Source organism: Anolis sagrei, chromosome 10 (genome assembly GCF_037176765.1).
Source record: "Anolis sagrei isolate rAnoSag1 chromosome 10, rAnoSag1.mat, whole genome shotgun sequence".
In the NCBI taxonomy this organism is placed as follows: Eukaryota; Metazoa; Chordata; class Lepidosauria; order Squamata; family Dactyloidae; genus Anolis; species Anolis sagrei.
Genome location: NC_090030.1, coordinates 2,177,191 through 2,197,500, shown reverse-complemented (window position 1 = coordinate 2,197,500; position 20,310 = coordinate 2,177,191). Strand labels below are relative to the sequence as shown.

The 20,310-nt window shown below is 46.0% G+C and overlaps 3 protein-coding genes across 3 annotated transcripts in view; all 3 read right to left on the bottom strand.

Moving 5' to 3' along the window:
* LOC137097644 (guanine nucleotide exchange factor subunit RIC1-like) overlaps positions 1-3,029 on the bottom strand; it is a gene marked incomplete at its 3' end in the record, with an annotated part of 13,486 nt that extends 10,457 nt beyond the window's left edge. Inside the window, exon 1 of the mRNA XM_067471712.1 lies at positions 2,852-3,029. Coding sequence (XP_067327813.1) covers positions 2,852-3,029 — 178 coding nt within the window. The remainder of the gene's footprint in view (positions 1-2,851) is intronic.
* A 12,015-nt stretch (positions 3,030-15,044) lies between these two features.
* LOC132762824 (voltage-gated potassium channel KCNC1-like) lies at positions 15,045-17,114 on the bottom strand (the record flags this gene model as incomplete). Its single annotated transcript, XM_060755997.2, has 1 exon — positions 15,045-17,114. A coding segment is annotated over one exon (834 nt), but the record flags the coding sequence as incomplete, so codon positions are not given.
* On the bottom strand, positions 16,962-20,278 carry LOC132762823 (voltage-gated potassium channel KCNC1-like). Its single transcript, XM_067471493.1, has 2 exons — positions 18,153-20,278; positions 16,962-17,039 (listed from the first exon to the last, which is right to left on the bottom strand). Exon 1 carries the CDS (start codon positions 20,276-20,278, stop codon positions 19,403-19,405), a length of 876 nt encoding a protein of 291 aa, XP_067327594.1. The 3' UTR covers positions 16,962-17,039; positions 18,153-19,402.
* Between the last annotated feature and the right edge of the window lie 32 nt (positions 20,279-20,310).

Below are 20,310 nucleotides of genomic sequence, written 5' to 3'. Positions count from 1 at the left end.
CACCCACATCCAGAGAGCAATGAACCCAGGTGATGATGGATCTGGACCAAACCTGGCATAAAGATCCAACATGGCCAACTTTGAATACTGGCAGTATTTGGTGTGATGGGCCCACGATTTTTGGGAATTGTAGTTCACCCACATCCTTATGCATTTTCTAATGGGAGCACTCATAAACAAGAAAAGGAAAGACTGGCTTTTCTCTTCAAAAATAGCATTACAAATTACCAAACTGAGATTACCGCAAATCCGAAAACAAACAATGCCTTTTTCAAATAACCCATGCATCGCCAGGTACCCAAGCTAGTACATAACTCAAGTCCCGTCCATAAGCAAGGACTGAAGGAGAGAGCGAATGGCGGCTTGTTTATCTTTCCTTTCTTCTTCTTTTCCGCCTCTGTTTGGCTGCGGTCGAGGACAAACAACAGAGCGGAGGGCCAGAATCACAACCCGTTACGATCCTGGCTTTGTTGACTCTCCTTCGGTTCCATTCCAACCGCTCTGTGTTTGCTTTAGATTAGGCCGCAATCAAGGCGAGCGATAAGCTGGCACAGGACCAGGCCTGGCACTCGCCGCTGCCGGAGAGATTCTCCAGGACTCTGGGAAATGGAGATCGGCATCGATGGGAAGCCACCCTGCAGACCACCATCACCCTTGGCCAAGGATGTGGTAGAGTTCCTTCCTCCTTGGAATGTAGTGGGATTGATTCCTCTTTGGGATGTAGTAGAGTTCCTCATTGGAATGTTGGAGAGTTCCTCGTTGGAATGCAGTTGAATTCCTCCTTGGAATGCAGTGGAATCCTTTATTGAGATGTTGTGGGGTTCCTCATTGGAATATTGTGGGATTCCTCATTAGAATGTGGTTGAATTTCTCATTGGACTGTAGTGGAATTCTTCATAGAATCCTAGAATCAAGGAGTTGGAAGAGACCTCATGGACCATCCAGTCCAACCCCATTCTGCCAAGAAGCAGGAATATTGCATTCAAATCACCCCTGACAGATGGCCATCCAGCCTCTGTTTAAAAGCTTCCAAAGAAGGAGCCTCCACCACACTCCAGGGCAGAGAGTTCCACTGCTGAATGGCTCTCACAGTCAGGAAGTTCTTCCTCATGTTCAGGTGGAATCTCCTTTCCTGTAGTTTGAAGCCATTGTTCCATTGCGTCCTAGTCCCCAGGGAAGCAGAAAACAAGCTTGCTCCCTCCTTCTCCCGGTGGCTTCCTCTCACGTATTTATACACGGCTCTCATATCTCCTCTCATCCTTCTCTTCTTCAGGCTAAACATGCCCAGCTCCTTAAGCCACTCCTCATAGGGCTTGTTCTCCAGACCCTTGATCATTTGAGTCGCCCTCCTCTGGACACATTCCAGCTTAGAGTCAATATCTCTCTTCAATTGTGGTGCCCAGAATTGGACACAATATTCCAGGTAAAGTGGTCTAACCAAAGCGGAATAGAGCATGGGGAGCATGACTTCCCTGGATCTAGACACTAGACTCCTCTTGATGCAGGCCAAAATCCCATTGGCTTTTTTTGCCGCCACATCACATTGTTGGCTCATGTTTAACTTTTTGATGTTGTGGGATTCCTCATTGGAATATTGTGGGATTCCTCATTAGAATGTGGTTGAATTTCTCATTGGAGTGTAGTGGAATTCTTCATTGTGATGTTGTGGGATTCCTCATTGGAATATGGTTGAATTCCTCATTGGAGTGTAGTGGAATTTTTCATTGGGAGGTTGTAGGATTCCTCCTTGGAATGTAGTTGAGTTTGTTATTGAAATGTGGTGGGGTTCTTGCTTGGAATGCAATGGAATTCCTCATTGGGATGTTGTGGGATTTCTCATTAGAATGTTGTGGGATTCCTCATTGGGATATCGTGGGATTCCTCCTTGGAATGTAGTGGGATTCCTCCCTGGAATAGACTGGAGTCCAGTGGAATTTCTCACTGAAATGTTATGGAATTCCTCATTGGAATGTAGTTGAGTCCAACACTAAAATGTAATGGAGTCCTTTCTTGGAAGGTAGTGGAATTCCTCCTTGGAATGTAGCAGTATTCCTCCTTGGGATGGAGAGGGATTCCTCATTGAAATGCTGTGGAATTCCTTCTTGAATGTAGTGGAGTTTGTCATTGAAATGTAGTGGAGTTCCTCCTTGGAATGGTGTGGAGTTCCTCCTTGGTATGTTGTAGAGTTCCTCATTGGAATGTAGTGGAGTTCCTCATTGGAGTATAGTGGAATTCTTCATTGGGATGTTGTGGGATTCCTCCTTGGAATGGAGTGGAATTCCTTGCTGGAATGTAGCGGAATTCCTCCTTGAGATGCAGTGGAGTTTGTCATTGAAATGTAGTGGAGTTCCTCCTTGGAATGGACTGGAGTCCAGTGGAATTCCTCACTGAAGTGTTATGGAATTCCTCTTTGAAATGTAGTGGAGTTCGTCACTGAAATGTAATGGAGTTCTTCATTGCAATGTAGCAGAATTCCTCATTGGGATGTAGAGGAATTCCTCATTGCAATGTAGTGGAGTTCCTCCTTGGAATAGAGTGGAATTCCTCATTGGGATGTAGAGGAATTCTTCATTGCAAGGTAGTGCAATTCCATCTTGGAATGTGGTTGAGGAACCAACACTTTCACATTACTTTATTTTCCAGATCACCAGTCTGGGCCACAGCAACATGTGGCAGGGGACAGCTAGTTCCTGGATAATTGTGCAGGGCTGACTTATGTTCATTCTAGAGTGGCAGAGATTGCAGGGAAAGGGAAGCCATCTCTTCTTTCCCTGCAAGGGGTGGGAGCTGCTCTTTGCAGGTTTGGCTCATGATTTCCCACCAGAACGTTCTCCTGTCCCCGATGCCCAACCTCTGCCCACTTGGGCAATTTCCTGTTCAGGTTTTGGCGTGCAACGTTTGGATGGAAACCCCAAAGTCTTGGTCTCGGGCCTTTCTTCTTCCTCCTTGGCTGCTGCTGCCTTATAGGGACGCAACCTTGCCTCCTCGTCATCTTCCTGGGAAGGAGGCCGCGGCAACACTGATGTCATGGCTCGGCCGGAGAAGCCGCAATAACAGGAAACCGTGGTGGGTTGTGTTTGCCCCGACCCCCCTCCTCGCCCTCCACTTCCTCCCGGGAGCTGTTTCCGCTGATTAAAATACTACAGAGGCAGAAACAGGGAGGAAGGGGAGGCAGACGCCATGGCTTGCAGCATCCCAGGCCACATCTGCACTGGCAAGTTGATGCGCATCAGTGCCACTTGGACCGCTGTCATTTGGGAAGGCAGCTTGACCTTCTGGAACTGCATCTCCCATCATTCCAGGGAGGCTCAAGTGGGGCCCAACTGCATTCATTCCACAGTGAACACGCACCTCTCTGCTGTCTATGTGTTTGTAGGCACCTGTGAGATGACTTACTTGACCAAAGGGAATTGTATAGTATTTTAAGTGGTTTGTATGGTTCGATTTCAATATTTGTATGTAGTAGGTTTTAAATGGCATTTTTGGATGTGAAGAGCTGCATTGTATCTCAGTCAAAGAGATAAAGGTGTTATTTATAAATAGAACATGAAAGAGAAGGAGTAGAAATAAGAGAAGAAGAAAGAGAAGGAGAAAGAGAAGGAGAAGGTGATGCAAGAATAGAAGGAGGAGAAGGAGGAGAAGGAAGGAGGAGGAGAAGAAAAAGAAGAAGAAAGAGAAAGAGGAGGAGGAGATGCAAGAACAGAAGGAGAAGAAGTAGGAGGAGAAGGAAGAGGAGGAGGAAGAGATGAACAAGTAGAAGGAGTAGACGAAGGAGAAGGAAGAGGAGGAGGAGGGGAAGGAGAAAGAGAAGGAGAAGGTGATGCAAGAATAGAAGGAGTTGGAGGAGGAGGAAGAAGAAGGAGGAGAAGGAAAAGAAGAAGAAGGAGAAAGAGGAGGAGATGCAAGAACAGAAGGAGAAGTAGGAGGAGAAAAAAGAGGAGAAGGGGAGGAAGAAGGAGGAGGAAGAGATGAACAAATAGAAGGAGTAGACGAAGGAGAAGGAAGAGTAGGAGAAGGAGAAGGAGAAAGAGAAGGAGATGCAAGAACAGAAGGAGAAGGAGGAGAAGAAACAGGAGAAGGGGAGGAGGAAGAGATGAAAGAATAGAAGGAGTAGACGAAGGCGAAGGAAGAGGAGGAGAAGGAGAAGAAAGAGGAGGAACAGGAGGTGCAAGTACAGAAGAAGGAGATGAAAGAATAGAAGGAGAAGGAAGAGAAGAAGGAGAAGATGAAATAAATAAATATAATGATGATGATGATGAAGGAATAGAAGAAGAAGAAAGAGAAAAAGAGGAGAAGGAGATGAAGAAGAAGGTGATGATGAAAGAATAGAAGGAGAAGGGGAGGAAGAATTAAGAGAAGAAAAAGAAGTAGAAGAAATAAATTCACATAATAATGATGGTGAAAGAATAGAAGAAGGAGAAGGGGAGGGAGAAGCAGAAGAAGCAGAAAGGAGAGGAGGAGAAGGGGGAAGAATTAGGAGTAGAAGATGAAATAAATAGAATGATGATGATTAAAGATAGAAGGAGGAGAAGGAGAAGAAAGGGAAGAAGGAGTGGAGGAAGGAGGAGGAGGAGGAGGAGGAGGAGGAGAAGAAGAAGAAGAAGAAGAAGAAGAAGAAGAAGAAGAAGGAGAAGAAGAAGAGGAGGAAGAAGGATTAGGAGTAGAAGATGAAATAAACAGAATGATGATGATTAAAGATAGAAGGAGGAGAAGGAGAAGAAAGGAAAGAAGGAGGGGAGGAAGGAGAAGAAGAAGAAGAAGAAGAAGAAGAAGAAGAAGAAGAAGAAGAAGAAGGGAAGAAGGAGAAGAAGAGGAGGAAGAAGGATTAGGAGTAGAAGATGAAATAAATAGAATGATGATGATTAAAGAATAGAAGGAGAAGAAGGAGAAGAAAGGGAAGAAGGAGGGGAGGAAGGAGAAGAAGAAGAAGAAGAAGGGGAAGAAGGAGAAGAGGAGGAGGAAGAAGGATTAGGAGTAGAAGATGAAATAAATAGAATGATGATGATTAAAGAATAGAAGGAGAAGAAGGAGAAGAAAGGGAAGAAGGAGGGGAGGAAGGAGAAGAAGAAGAAGAAGAAGAAGAAGAAGAAGAAGAAGAAGAAGAAAGGGAAGAAGGAGAAGAAGAGGAGGAGGAAGAATTAGTAGAAGATAAATAGAATGATGATTAAAGAATAGAAGAAGGAGAAGGAGAAGAAAGGGAAGAAGGAGTGGAGGAAGGAGGAGGAGAAGAAGAAGGAGGAGGAGAAGGAGAAGGAGAAGAAGAAGGGTGATATCGAGCAAGAGTTTAGGGGTCTTTGCCAGGAGGCAAAGACCAATCAGACTCACCAACGAGAGTCCGTAGCCCTGGCGAGACAGAACGAAGCACCCAATATTTTCTCCTGATTTTTCCCAATACAAAGTCTCACCAAGTTGAAGAAAAGCCACCGAGTTGTCTTTATTTCGTCCCAGCTGGTACGGATGTCAAACCGCAGTCCCTTGCCAAAGTCGACATGATTGGCAGAGCTGAAAGGAGTACATTTTATAGGAAATACAGAACTGTCAAATTCAAACTTCCCGCTTCCCGCCCACTTGCCAGCTTCACACTGATTGATTGGAGTCATCAGCTGGAGGGTGCAAAGACAATGGTTGAGGCGGATGGGGCACCCAGATTTTCCCTGAAGGCAGGATGTCCCATTGTTGATGAGTGATCAAGTCACCATGGGGTGCCTTCCTGGGCGGTCATGCTCCGAGACCCAAGAGGCACCATTGTTTTTCTAATGCAATAAGTCTTTGTTGGAGTTCTTAAGTCAATGGGGAATTCATCTCAGGAAATAGGAATTTCCCAAGAGTTTGTCATGCTGGGGTCACGAAAAGGTGGCTTTCTATATTTCATACACAGACACAAATATGGGGGTTCATAAGCTACACATGGGGAAAGGGGAGAGAGAAATTCATAATGACACATCTCACCGTTCATAGAGAATCTAGAATTCTGAAATCATAAAACTCCATAATCATAAAAGGGGAGTCCATGGGGCTTGGGAGGGGAGGAAGATCCAAAAAGTTTTCAAAAGTCTTCAAAAGCTGGAAAAAGTTGATAAAAGTTGTAAAATCCACGGGGGCAAATTGGGAAAGGTGCCCTGGAGTCCATTATGTCCTTATGGAAATGACTGCCAGCGCTGGAGGTTGAGGTCCACGTTGGAAAATGGAGGAAACTACAGATCCCTTCTCATCAAGGACCAAGATGACCTCTTGGGGATCCAAAGGGGTGACTGCGACAGGTTACCTGGATCGACAGGCTCTCTGGGCATCAACGAAATGGTGGCAATGATGTGGTGTCATTGGGGAGCCAGCTGGGCTCCATGTTGAGTTTTTGGAAGCAAAAAGGGTTATTCCTCGGGTGGAGGGGTTAGTGGAGCGAAAGTGAGATAGCCATTAGAATTCTCCCAGGAGAAGAATGGCAATAATTTTGGAGTGATCCGGTGATTCGCAGATACGGGGCCCAATGGGTTTCCGTATCCGTGGTTCAGAGGAGCGCAGTTTCGGCCTCCCAGGATGTGAAAATCGCATCCCGGGCAGGCCAGCAGCCATCTGGGAGAGGAAAGGTTTATGCAGAGGAATGTTTGGAGGCAATAAAAGACACAAAGTAACACTAGGAAGAGGAAAAGTTACAATTAATGGATATTTTATTGGGGGATTTGTTGCAATGTTAGGGAGGGGAGGAAAGTGAAGCAATAAGAAGGTTTCTTGGTTGTAGCTTCTGCTGTGGCCACATTTCATGGAACTTGGCCCAAGCGGACAATAGAGAACTGAGGAACTCCCTGCTGCAGGCCAGATCAGCTTGAAAACAGAGAGTTCTGGGTTCGACCTTAAGAGGAGGAAGAATTAGGAGAAGGAGAAGAAGATGAAATAAATATAATAATGATGAAAGAATAGAAGACGAAGAAGGAAGAGGAGATGAAGGCGAGGAAGAAAGAGAAGGAGAAGAAGAAAGAAAAGAACTACTACTGCTACTAATGGCAGCCCTATGATTTTCATAAGGTTTTATTTTTTGCAAGGAATACTCCTGTGTCTTCGTTTCGTTCCTTTATATCCCACGTTTTCCCCAGGAATGGGACTCAAGGTAGCTTTGCAGACTATGACAGGGAGTACAGGCTGTAAAGCAATGATGCAACCCCAGCAATCTCTCTCTCTTTCTCAAAGTCATGTTTGCAAACTGCGAAACCTCCCAATCCAGAGAAGGTGCAGACAGATCCTTGCAGATAACCGAATGCCGTTTGGCCCTGAGCCTCATCTCTGGCTTGCAACGCAGCGGTTGTAGCTGGAGGCGGGAACCTGCCCAGACTCCTCTGCTTTTTCCACTAACACATTTTTTCCTATTTGAACAGCTGCAATGCCCTCCCAGCTCTTTTGGAACCAAGGTTTCCCCCTTATTTCATCTGCAATGAACTGCAATGCAGTTTTGACACCAATGTAACCGCAATGAACATGCGAGGGCATCTTGGGAGTTGTAGTTTTACAAGGTTTTTCAGAGTCTCACTAAACTGCAATGGCCAGGATCCCATAGCATTGAGCCTTGGTTGGTGTTGCAACTCAGTGTAACCTTCACCTTGCTTCCAAACACCACCACACAAGAGCTGTAGTTTTATAGTTTATTGAGGAAAATATCGAAGTCAAAATAAAGAATAAGCATTGCAAAGTTCCAAAGATTCAGGTAAAATGCAGAATACAGTTCCAAAGATCTTTAGGTAAAAACAAGGTACAAGCAAAGACAATTGCCCCAAGAATCACAATGCAAGAAATCCCAAGCGTGCTGCTTGCCCGCCAAGGTAATCCATGAAGCTTTCAGGCTAATAAGCTACGTTGAACTGACGCTTTTCTTTAGTTTGGAAGAAGCCTAAATACTAGGCCTGGGTAACAACGCAAAAATTTGTTTCTAAAATCGATTTGTATTTGGGGGGGGGGGGGTTGTTTCGATATTTAAAATAATTACAAAATTTTCCTTTTAAAAAGTTCGATATTTACGAAATTTCATAAATGGTAAAAAATTAACGAATCGATTTCCGAAACAATAACAAATCGATTCGTTAATGGCGGACGCGACCGCGAAATACGCTAAAAAACCTCCAAAAACTTCTGAAGCTTCCCTCTCCCTCTGTTCTTGACTGTTGGTGTGATATTATAATTTTTTTTCACTAATTAAACCATAAAACTGGCCCAGACATGCGGAAATAATAACGAAACGACCTCAGAACAATAACAAAACGAATACAATAACGAAATACGAAGCATTTACAAAACGTGTTTAAAAATTCTTTTTTTAATGATTGCTCCAGAATGGTTCGTTATCATTTTGTAATTGGAAAAATTAACGAATTATTAACGAATTACGAATTAACGAAACGAAACCGCCCAGGCCTAAACATTATGCTCTCACCAACATGAAAGCATTGCAATGACCTTGGCCCAAGCTGGCTTCCTGTCTGCCGGCCAGGCGAGAGCTCCGCCTAACCCGCAAATCAAGACGAGTCTGCCGGGTCAGGTCACTATCAAGGCTTTCTGCACTTTAAGTATCAGCGTGGGAAGGAGGCAAAAGCCTCCCCACCTGTTCGCTATCTCCTTCGTTAAAATTCTTTTCTTCTGAGAACTGCTGTGTTGTTGACTCTCCACTGTCTGTGGGAGCCTCAGAAAAAGACCTAGAAGCAGGCCCAGAGATCTGAGGCACAGAAAAAGAGCCAGGATTCTGAATCCCATCATCCTCATCATCAGGGAACATCTCAGCCACAACGGTTGGACTCCATTCATTCTCCAGGGTAGTTGCACCCATTCAGAGAATGAAATGTTGCCCAACTAGAAGTAACTCAGAGGTAACTCATAGGCATGTGCGATCGATTACTACAGTGGTTCTCAACCTTCCTGATCCCACGACCTGTTACAACAGTTAACCATAAAGTTATTTTCGTTGCTGCTTCATAACTGTGAATTGTAATGTAAACATCTGATATGCAGGATGCTTTTTCATTCACTGGACCACATTTGGCACAAATATTCAATATGTCCAAATTTGAATACTGATGGGGTTGGGGTTGGATTGATTTTGTCATTTGGGAGTCGTAGTTGCTGGGATTTATGGTTAACCTACAATCAAAGAGCATTCTGAACTCCAACCATGATGGAATTGAACCAAACTTGGCACACAGAACTCCTGGAAGGGTTTGGTGGGGATTGACCTTGAGTTTGGGAGTTGTAGTTCACCTACATCCAGAGAGCACAAACAATGATGCATCTGGATCAAACTTGGCACGAATACTCAATATGACCAAATGTGATCACTGGTGGAGATTGGGGGAAATAGACCTTGACATTTAGGAGTTGCAGTTGCTGGGATTTATAGTTCACCTACAACCAAAGAGCATTCTGAAGTCCACCAATGATGGAACTGGCCCACACTTCGCACACAGAACCCCCGTGACCAACAGAAAATACTGGTGGGCATTGATCTTGAGTTTTGGAGTTGTCGTTCACCTACATCCAGAGAGCACTGTGGACTCAAACAATGATGGATCTGGACCAAACTTGGCACAAATACTCAATATGCCCAAATGTGAACACTGCTGGAGTTTGGGTAAAATAGACCTTGACATTTAGGAGTTGCAGTTGCTGAGATTTATAGTTCACCTACAATCAAAGAGCATTCTAAATGCCACCAACAATAGAACTGAGTCCAACTTCCCACACTACTGTGTTTTCTTCTGGTCTTTGGTGACCTCTCTGACACCCTTTCGCGACCCTTCCAGGGGTCCCGACCCCCAGGTTGAGAAACGCTGGATTTTTTAAAAGTTTCAAAAGTCATTACAAAATTGGGGAGCACTGGCATTTCATTCCTAAAATGTTTCTAAAGTATCATTGGTGAAAATTTTGTTACTGTGATGAAATTGCATTGCTTTTTCTGTTAAGTAATTGAGCAACTGGGAAAACTTCAGGGGCTCATTTCTCCCCCATTTTTAGAGCAATCATGATGAAACTTGCTATAATCATATCACATCTTTTCCACTGTTAGCCCACCAAATTTCAGAATGTTACACCCATCTACTAAGTTTAGGGGAATTTTTGAATGTCGTACAAACAATTTTTTTTCAAAACCTACAAGAGTGATCTACTAGGATGTTATACACAATGGGCATTGTTGTGGGATACTTTCCCTAAATGCACGGGTTAAGATGGCAACCCGAGGAAGAATATTGCACTATTCAGACTACGTTTCTCAGAACTGTATGGTTTCGGATGCTGTAGTCCCCAAAACATATAACATTTTGGGAGGCTTCGTCAAAGAAGAATGTGTGGCTTGATGTGCAGGTTTATCTCCCCTTGCCTCTGATATCCATAAAAGGAGGCCCACACGGAGAAGCCAGCGAGATACTGATTTATTTAGATGCAGCGCATGGGCTTCCAGATGACTAAGTATTTAGACATTTCCTCGAAAAGCTTGGAATAATCCTCATATAAATCACGCGGCAGCATTCAATGTGACAGCGATGGTAACGCCTTGGGAACCCATGAAAACTTTCCAACAAATTTTTGAGTAAAAAATATGCAACTGGAAAGGCACACAGACATGTGCCTTTCATCTCAAGAACAGAGAAGCATCCCGAGCTCTGAGGATTATTACCTGGGAAGGAATCCCACTGGAGCATTGCAGCGCACCCAAATCCCTGGGAGGAGTCACTCTGGACCGTGCTCTGACCTGCAAGAAGCACTGCCTGAACATCAAGCAAAAAGTGGGTGCTAGAAACAATATCATACAAAAGCTGACTGGCACAACCTGGGGATCACAACCAGATACAGTGAAGACATCTGCCCTTGTGCTCTGCTACTCCGCTGCTGAGTATGCATGCCCAGTGTGGAACACATCTCACTACGCTAACACAGTGGATGTGGCTCTTAATGAGACATGCCGCATTATCACGGGGTGTCTGCGCCCTACACCACTGGAGAAATTACACTGTTTAGCCGGTATCGAACCACTGACATCCGCCAGGATAATGCGGCATGTCTCATGAAGAGCCACATCCACTGTGTTAGCGTGGTGAGATGTGTTCCACACTGGGCATGCATACTCAGCAGCGGAGTAGCAGAGCGCAAGGGCAGATGTCTTCACTGTATCTGGTTGTGATCCCCAGGTTGTGCCAGTCAGCTTTCGTATGATATTGTTTCTAGCACCCACTTTTTGCTACTGCTTAGCTGGTATTGCACCACCTGACATCCGCCAGGAAGGAGCAGCCAATAGTGAAAGGACCAAGGCAGAGACATCTCCAGCTCATCCCCTGTTTGGGTATCAGCCAGCATGTCAACGACTTAAATCCAGACATAGTGTTCTAAGATCTACAGAGACACTCGCTGGAACACCTCAGCAAGCGAGAATCCAAAAGTGGCAGGCTCAAACCCAGAACTGATACCAGAAGAGAGACTCCCCCCTGGGCACACAGAGGACTGGGCGACTTGTAAGGCGCTGAACAGGCTGCGCTCTGGCACCACGAGATGCAAAGCCAACCTCAAGAAATGGGGCCACAATGTGGAATCCACGCCATGTGAGTGTGGAGAAGAGCCAACCAGAGACCACCTGCTGCAATGCAACCTGAGCCCTGCCACATGATGCACCAGGGAGGACCTCCTTGCGGCAACACCAGAGGCACTCCAAGGGGCCAGATACTGGTCAAAGGACATTTAACCAACCACCAAACTCACACATTTTGTATTTTCTCTGTTTGTTTGCTTTGTCCTGTTAGAAATGTAATATAATTGACTGGCTGCCCTGACACGAGAAATAAAATAAACTGGATACTAGGTATTTAGCCTGAAAAGGAGGGCAAAAAAGAAGTTATTTAATGTATTGTGTAGATAAGCTCTTAATTGCAGCCTTCAACAGAGAGAGAGAGACATGGATGCAGGTCTTCCTTTTGTTGTCCAAAGGCGCCCTCTATTGGGGAAAAGGAGGAATTGGCTGTATCAATAAAAGTTCCAATGACAGAAGAAGCAGAGAAAGCTAATTTTGTATTGTCGAAGGCTTTCATGGCTGGAATCACTAGGTTCTTGTGGGTTTTTTCGGGCTATAGGGCCTAGTTCCCCCTGTCCCATTTGGAGGGTTTTTTTAGCGTATTGCGCAATCGCGTCCGCCATTAATGAATCAATTCTAAATTTACGAAATTTCGTAAATAACGAAAAATTTTTAAAGAAAAATTCGGAATTCTTTTTAAAAACGAAACGCAATGGACCCCCTAAAAACGAACGAGTTTAGAAACAAATTTTTCTGTTGTTACCCAGCCCTAATAGGGCCATGTTCTAGAGGCATTTCTCCTGACGTTTCGCCTGCATCTATGGCAAGCATCCTCAGAGGTAGTGAGGTCTGTTGGAAATAGGACAATGGGTTAATATATCTGTGGAATGGCTGGGGTGGGGCAAAGAGCTCTTCTCTGCTGGAGCTAGGTGTGAAGACAAGAGACCATGAAAATGAACAAAATTTGGCTACCAGTATTAAAAAACTCTAAAATTACAACAGCAAAACAGCAGAGAGGAATCAACCAGGCACATCTTAACACCTCTCAAGAAAAGATTTTCCCAGGCTCAGGCAGGCCTTCAAATGCTAATGAAGGTAGTCAGTTGAAACATTCACACCTAGCTCCAGCAGAGAAGAGCTCCTTGCCCCATCCCAGCCATTCCACAGATATATTAACCCATTGTCCTATTTCCAACAGACCTCACTACCTCTGAGGATGCTTGCCATAGATGCAGGCGAAACGTCAGGAGAAATGCCTCTAGAGCATGGCCCTGTAGCCCGAAAAAACCCACAAGAACCTAAAGCTAATCTTGCTGCTTATTATAATTGGGGAATAGTTTCGGAATAGGTAAAGGGAAAGGCTTCCCCTGACATTAAGTCCAGTCGTGTCCAACTCTGGGACTCTGGGACTCATCTCCATTTCTAAGCCGAAGAGCTGGCGTTGGCCGCAGACACCTCCAAGGTTGTGTGGCCAGTGACACGACTGCATGGAGTCCCCTCACCTTCCAGTAGAAGCAGTACCTATTGATCTACTCACACTTGCATGTTTTCGAACTGCTAGGTTGGCAGAAACTGGGGCTGGGCTTCTTACTGCCTCGGGGGGATGAAGCCTGGAGGAGTGGAGGAGCTGATGCTGATATTTAATTACCTTGAGATTATTTTAAAATTTTAATTCCAATTTTACCTGAAGACTGCTGACCTTGAATCCCTCCCCTCTTTTACTGAAGGTTGTGCTGGTGTAGTTAACACAGTCTTAAAGTGAGCACAGTTTTGGGGCCTTTAGCTGCAAGCTGTTTGGAGGCCACCTAAGCTGCCTTTGGAAGTGTTGGTGCATCCAACTTTTCTTGCAATGGTTCATACAAGAAACAATTATAAGGAGAAAGCTTATAAGACTTGTGCGCCAGCTGCGACCGTACCTCGCGAAGGCTGATCTGGCCGGGGTGGTCCATGCCTTGGTCACCTTTAGATTGGATTACTGCAATGCGCTCTACGTAGGGCTGCCCTTGAAAATGGCTCGGAAATTCCAACTGGTCCAACGGGCAGCAGCCAGGATGTTAACCGGGGCTCCTTACAGAGAGAGGTCAACCCTCCTGTTCAAGGAGCTCCACTGGCTGCCGTTCATATTCCGAGCCCAATTTAAGGTGCAGGTGCTTACCTACAAAGCCTTGAACGGTTTGGGACCTGCCTACCTATGTGACTGCATCTCCATCTACGAACCCACACGATCGCTTCAGTCATCTGGAGAGGCCCTGCTTGTGATCCTGCCTGCGTCGCAAGCGCGCTTGGTGGGGACGCGAGACAGGGCCTTTTCTGTGGTGGCCCCCCGACTTTGGAACGCCCTCCCAAAAGATCTTAGACAGGCCCCTACACTGGCAGTCTTCAGAAAGAATTTGAAAACCTGGCTGTTCCGATGTGCCTTCCCAGATTAGGAACCTCCAATACTAAGTCCTAGAAGCACTTTAGTAGAACTAAGATCACTGCACACCGCACACTGCACTTATTTTATAATCCTACATTCCTCCGGCCACATCAGCACTTTTAGTCCTGTACCCACTACTATGGCCGGCCCAGTTTTAATAGTGTCTCGTTGTATTGTTACTGTTTATTGTTTATTCTGCTTAACTGTTTTTTTAATTTGCTTTATGTATTGTATTGTTGTATTGTGTTCTGAGGCTTCGGCCTGTGTAAGCCGCATCGAATCCCTCAGGAGATGCTAGCGGGGTACAAATAAAGTAATAATAATAATAATAATAATAATAATAATAATAATAATAACCTCTACATGGACAAACGCTAGCCACTGAGAAGATACACCTGGCTGTTGAGTCTGCTGAGACTGAGGAGAGGAGGCTTTTTGCACTAGAGAGGAAACAAAGTCAAGCAAAAATGACTAAATTTTTCCCTCTGGAAAAAAATGCACCAGGGGCAGTTGGTAAACCCTGAGGAGGGCCCAAGGATGACAAAGGTAGGCAACATTACTAGGACTGCTGAAGAGCTGAAGGACTGGCCGATTGACACCAAAGGGCTTTTCATAGAATCATATAATCCTAGAGTTGGAAGAGACCTCCTGGGCCATCATCCAGTCCAACCCCATTCTGCCAAGAAGCAGGAATATTGCATTCAAACCACCCCTGACAGATGGCCATCCAGCCTCTGTTTCAAAGCCTCCAAAGAAGGAGCCTCCACCACACTCCGGGGCAGAGAGTTCCACTGCTGAACGGCTCTCACAGTCAGGAAGTTCTTCCTAATGTTCAGATGGAATCTCCTCTCTTGTAGTTTGAAGCCATTGTTTCGCGTCCTAGTCTCCAGGGAAGCAGAAAACAAGCTTGCTCCCTCCTCCTCCCTGTGGCTTCCTCTCACATATTTATACATGGCTATCATATCCCCTCTCAGCCTTCTCTTCTTCAGGCTAAACATGCCCAGCTCCTTAAGCCGCTCCTCATAGGGCTTGTTCTCCTGACCTTTTATCATTTTAGTCGCTCTCCTCTGGACACATTCCAGCTTGTATGTGAAAGACCTATGGTTTAAGCATCGAATAAACTTACTCAAACTTACTCAGAAGCTGGGGCTAACAGAGGAAGCTCACCCTGCTCTCTGGATTCGAACCTGCAACCTTTCAGTCAGCAAGTTCAGGAGCTCAGCATTTTGTCCTGCTGTGCCAACTATTGTCTTGATATAATATATATGGAGCCATGGCTTCAAACTGCAAGAAAGGAGATCCCACCTGGACATTAACAAGAACTTCCTGACTGTGAGAGCTGTTCAGCAGTGGAACTCTCTGCCTCGGAATGTAGTGGAGGCTCCTTCTTTGGAGGCTTTGAAACAGAGGCTGGATGGCCATCTGTCGGGGGTGCTTTGAATGTGATTTTCCTGCTTCTTGGTAGAATGGGGTTGGACTGGATGGCCCATGAGGTCTCTTCCAACTCTTTGATTCTATGATTCTATGAGGCTGGATGGCCATCTGTCGGGGGTGCTTTGAATGTGATTTTCCTGCTTCTTGGTAGAATGGGGTTGGACTGGATGGCCCATGAGGTCTCTTCCAATTCTAGGATTCTATGATTCTATGTGATGGCAGGGTTACAAATAATAATAATAATAATAACAACAACAACAACAATAACAATAATAGTGCCATTATATGTTGTTGGCTGCAATCTTGCGAATGGACTGATCTTCACCTCGAGAAGTATGAGCATACAATTTGAAGTGTGATTCTCATAGTTTGAACACAATTGGAGCAATGCCAATGCATTGCTGGATGTCATTGTTGTGGATGTGGTCAAGACATGTGACGCCAGCTGTAGGTCATAGCATTCTCATCTGCATAACATGCTTCCTTTGCGTCCGGCCAGCATTCAGCTCCATATTTTGCGGCAGACCTTACGACAGTTCGATAGATTTTTGATTTCAGGTGGTTGGGCACCTGCTACCGATCACCTGAAACCCAACGCCACTGCATCCAAGCCACGTTAATCTGTGTTGTCACTTAGTCAAAAAGGTTGCCATCTGAAGTTATCATCAATCCAAGATACTTGAAGGTGTTGGCTTTTGGGAGATCACCCCGTCCATCCGGATTTAGCCAAAAAAGTTGAGCGTTAGATACAAGTAAATGTGGTATCAACCACTGGGTGGTCAAAACAAGGAATGGGTGGCAGGAGAGAGGTGTTCATCACTTCTGTTAGCCAAAGAGACATCTTCAGGAAGGGTCCAAGATCCATGGAAGAGGTCTTCTTATGCCAAATGGCCTTCAGGCAGCCTGCCTCTTGGCCCTCTTCTCCTTGGCCAGCACAGCTTCGTAAAAGCCCTTGAGCTTGACAATCAAGACGACCGTCAGGACAATGAGGGAGAGGACCCCTGTGATGGCTGTGAGGGCCCCCACCACTTGCCCAAATTTGGTCACTGGGTACACGTCTCCGTACCCGATGGTGGTCAAGGTGATCAAGGCCCACCAAAGGCCATAGGTGATTTTGTACATTTGGACACCGGGCTCCCCCATCTCTGCGTAGTAGCAGAAGGAGCCGAAGAAAAAGACCTGGAAGGTGAAAACCACCACGAAGAGGAAGACCTCCTTCAGGATTGCCTTGGCCAGGCTGGGCAGGATCCTCAGCATCAGAGGAGTCTCCACCAGGCGGAAGACCTTCAGGAGCTTGAAGATGTAGACAATGCGGAAGAGACCAAGCCATGCAATGAGATACTTATCTTTTGATGAGAGGAGTTCAATGAGGACCGGGAGGAGGCAGAGGAAGTCCACCACGTTCAGAGGACTCAGGAGGAACTTCTTCTTGCTGGGGCAGATGGCCAGCCGGAGGAAGAATTTGCAGGAAAATAAGAGGATGAAGAAGAGCTCCAGGTAGAGGAGGGGAGTGTCCGCCTTGTGCAAAAAGGTCCATTGGTGCAGGTGGGGGACAGGGGAGGTTTCATTAACGATGGCAAAAAAGCAGGTGGTGTCTACATTGGCCAGGATGACGAGACCGATGTTGAGGAGCAAGGAAAAGACAGCCAAGCCCTGCAAAGAGAAAGGGAATGCATGGTTGGACGTCAAGCCAGAGCCCTTACAAGCTCCTATCCAGACACACTTCCATTAACCAAGCCTTTAACAAAGACACTCCTATGTATTGTCGAAGGCTTTCATGGCTTGAATCACTGGGTTGCTAGAGGTATATAGCCAAGTTCTAGAAGCATTCTCTCCTGATGTTTCACCTGCATCTATGGCAAGCATCCTCAGAGGTTGTGAGACTTCACAACCTCTGAAGATGCTTGCCATAGATGCAGGCGAAACATGAGGAGAGAATGCTTCTGGAACATGGCCATGCCTCTCAATCTCTGAGGATGCTTGCCATAGATGCAGGCGAAACATCAGGAGATAATGCTTCTAGAACATGGCCATACCTCTCAACCTCTGAGGGTGCCTGCCACAGATGCAGGCGAAACATCAGGAGAGAATGCTTCTGGAACATGGCCATACCTCTCAACCTCTGAGGGTGCCTGCCACAGATGCAGGCAAAACATCAGGAGAGAATGCTTCTGGAACATGGCCATGCCTCTCAACCTCTGAGGATGCTTGCCACAGATGCAGGTGAAACGTCAGAAGAGAATGCTTCTAGAACATGGCCATACCTCTCAACCTCTGAAGGTGCCTGCCACAGATGCAGGCGAAACATCAGGAGAGAATGCTTCTGGAACATGGCCATGCCTCTCAACCTCTGAGGATGCTTGCCACAGATGCAGGTGAAACGTCAGAAGAGAATGCTTCTAGAACATGGCCATACCTCTCAACCTCTGAGGGTGCCTGCCACAGATGCAGGTGAAACATCAGGAGAGAATGCTTCTGGAACATGGTCATGCCTCTCAACCTCTGTGGGTGCCTGCCACGGATACAGGCAAAACGTCAGGAGAGAATGCTTCTGGAACATGGCCATACAACCAAAAAAAAACTTACAACAACCCAATCTTGGAGTTCTCATGGACAATAAGTTAAACATGAGCCAGGAATGTCATGTAGTGACAAAAAAAAAGCCAATGGGATTTCGGGCTGCATCAAGAGGAGTCCTAGCGCCTAGATCCAGGGAAGTCATGCTCCCCATGCTTTATTCTATTTGCCTTGGTCAGACTACGTTACCTGGAATCATACTGTGTCCAATTGTGGGCACCACAACTGAAGGGAGAGGTTGACTCTAAGCTGGAATGTGTCCAGAGGAGGCCGACTCAAACGATCAAGGCTCTGGAGAACAAGTCCTATGAGGAGCGGCTTAAAGAGCTGGCCATGTTTAGCCTGAAGAAGAGAAGGATGAGAGGAGACATGATAACCATGTATAAGTATGTGAGAGGAAGTCCTAGGGAGGAGGAAGCAGGCCTCCTTTCTGCTGCCCTGGAGAGTAGAACGCAATGGAGCCATGGCTTCAAACTACAAGAAAGAAAGGAGATTCCACCTGAACGTGAGGAAGAAATTCCTGATTGTGAGGGAGTCCTGTTCAGCAGTGTGTGGTGGAGGCTCCTTCTTTGGAGGCTTTGAAACAGAGGCTTGATGGCCATCTGTCGAAGGTGCTTTGAATGCCATTTTCCTGCTTCTTGGCAGAATGGGGTTGGACTGGATGATGGCCCACCAGGTCTCTTCCAACTCTACGATTCTAGGATTCTATATGATGGCAAGGGTATAAATAATGCAATTATTATTATTGTTATTGTTATTGTTATTGTTATTGTTGTTATTGTTATTAGAGTTGGTTACATGACATCGAATACTGCCATTATATGTTGTTGACTTCAATCTTGCGAATGGGCTGATCTTCATCTCGGGGAGTATGAGCATACCATTTGAGGTGTGATTCTCGTAGTTTGTCCACAATTGAGCAATGCCAAAGCATTGCGGGACGTCATTGCTTTTTAAAAATAATTGTTTGGATGTCATTGTTGTGGATGTGGTCAAGACATGTGACACCAGCTGTAAGTCGTAGCATTCTCATCTGCATAACATGCTTCCTTTGCGTCCGGCCAGCATTCAGCTCCATATATTGCGGCAGGCCTTATGACAGTTTGATAGATTTTTGATTTCAGGTTCTACCGATCACCTGAAACCCAACGTCATTTCATCCAAGCCTGTGTAGTGACTTAGTCAAAAAGGTTGCCATCTGAAGTTATCATCAATCCAAGATACTTGAAGGTGTTGGCTTTTGGGAGATCACCCCGTCCATCCGGATTTAGCCAAAAAAGTTGAGCGTTAGATACAAGTAGATACGGTATCAACCACTGGGTGGTCAAAACAAGGAATGGGTGGCAGGAGAGAGGTGTTCATCACTTCTGTTAGCCAAAGAGACATCTTCAAGAAGGGTCCAAGATCCATGGAAGAGGTCTTCTTGTGCCAAATGGCCTTCAGGCAGCCTGCCTCTTGGCTCTCTTCCTCTTCTCCTTGACCACCGCAGCTTCGTAAAAGCCCTTGAGCTTGACGATCAAGACAGCCGTCAGGACGATGATGGAGAGGACCCCTGTGATGGCTGTGAGGGCCCCCACCACTTGCCCAAATTTGGTCACTGGGTACATGTCTCCGTACCCGATGGTGGTCAAGGTGATCAAGGCCCACCAAAGACCAGAGGTGATTTTGTCCATGTGGCTATCGGGCCCCCTCATCTCTGCGTAGTAGCAGAGGGAGCCGAAGAAGAAGACCTGGAAGACAAAAACCACCACGAAGAGGAAGACCTCCTTCAGGATCGCCTTGGCCAGGCTGGGCAGGATCCTCAGCATCAGAGGAGTCTCCACCAGGCGGAAGACCTTCAGGAGCTTGAGGATGTAGACGACTCGGAAGAGGCCAAGCCAGCCAATAAGGTATTCAACTTTGGATGAGAGGAGTTCGATGAAGACCGGGAGGAGGCAGAGGAAGTCCACCATGTTCAGAGGACTCAGGAGAAACTTCTTGCTGGGGCAGATGGCCAGCCGTAGGAAGAATTTGAAGGAAAATAAGAGGATGAAGAAGAGCTCCAGGTAGAGGAGGGGAGTGGCCGCCTTGTGCAAAAAGATCCAGTGGTGTAGATGGGAGATAGGGGAGGTTTCATTAACGATGGCAAAAAAGCTGGTGGCGTCTACATTGGCCAGGATGACGAGACTGATGTTGAGGAGCAAGGAAAAGACAGCCAAGCCCTGCAAAGAGAAAGGGAATGCATGGTTGGACGTCAAGCCAGAGCCCTTATGAAATACAGTATCAACCACTGGGTGGTCAAAACAAGGAATGGGTGGCAGGAGAGAGGTGTTCATCACTTATGTTAGCCAAAGAGACATCTTCAAGA

Bases quoted from the DNA above. Each gene is read 5' to 3' on its own strand.
- LOC132762823 (XM_067471493.1), bottom strand. From the start codon at position 20,278: ATGAACACCTCTCTCCTGCCACCCATTCCTTGTTTTGACCACCCAGTG.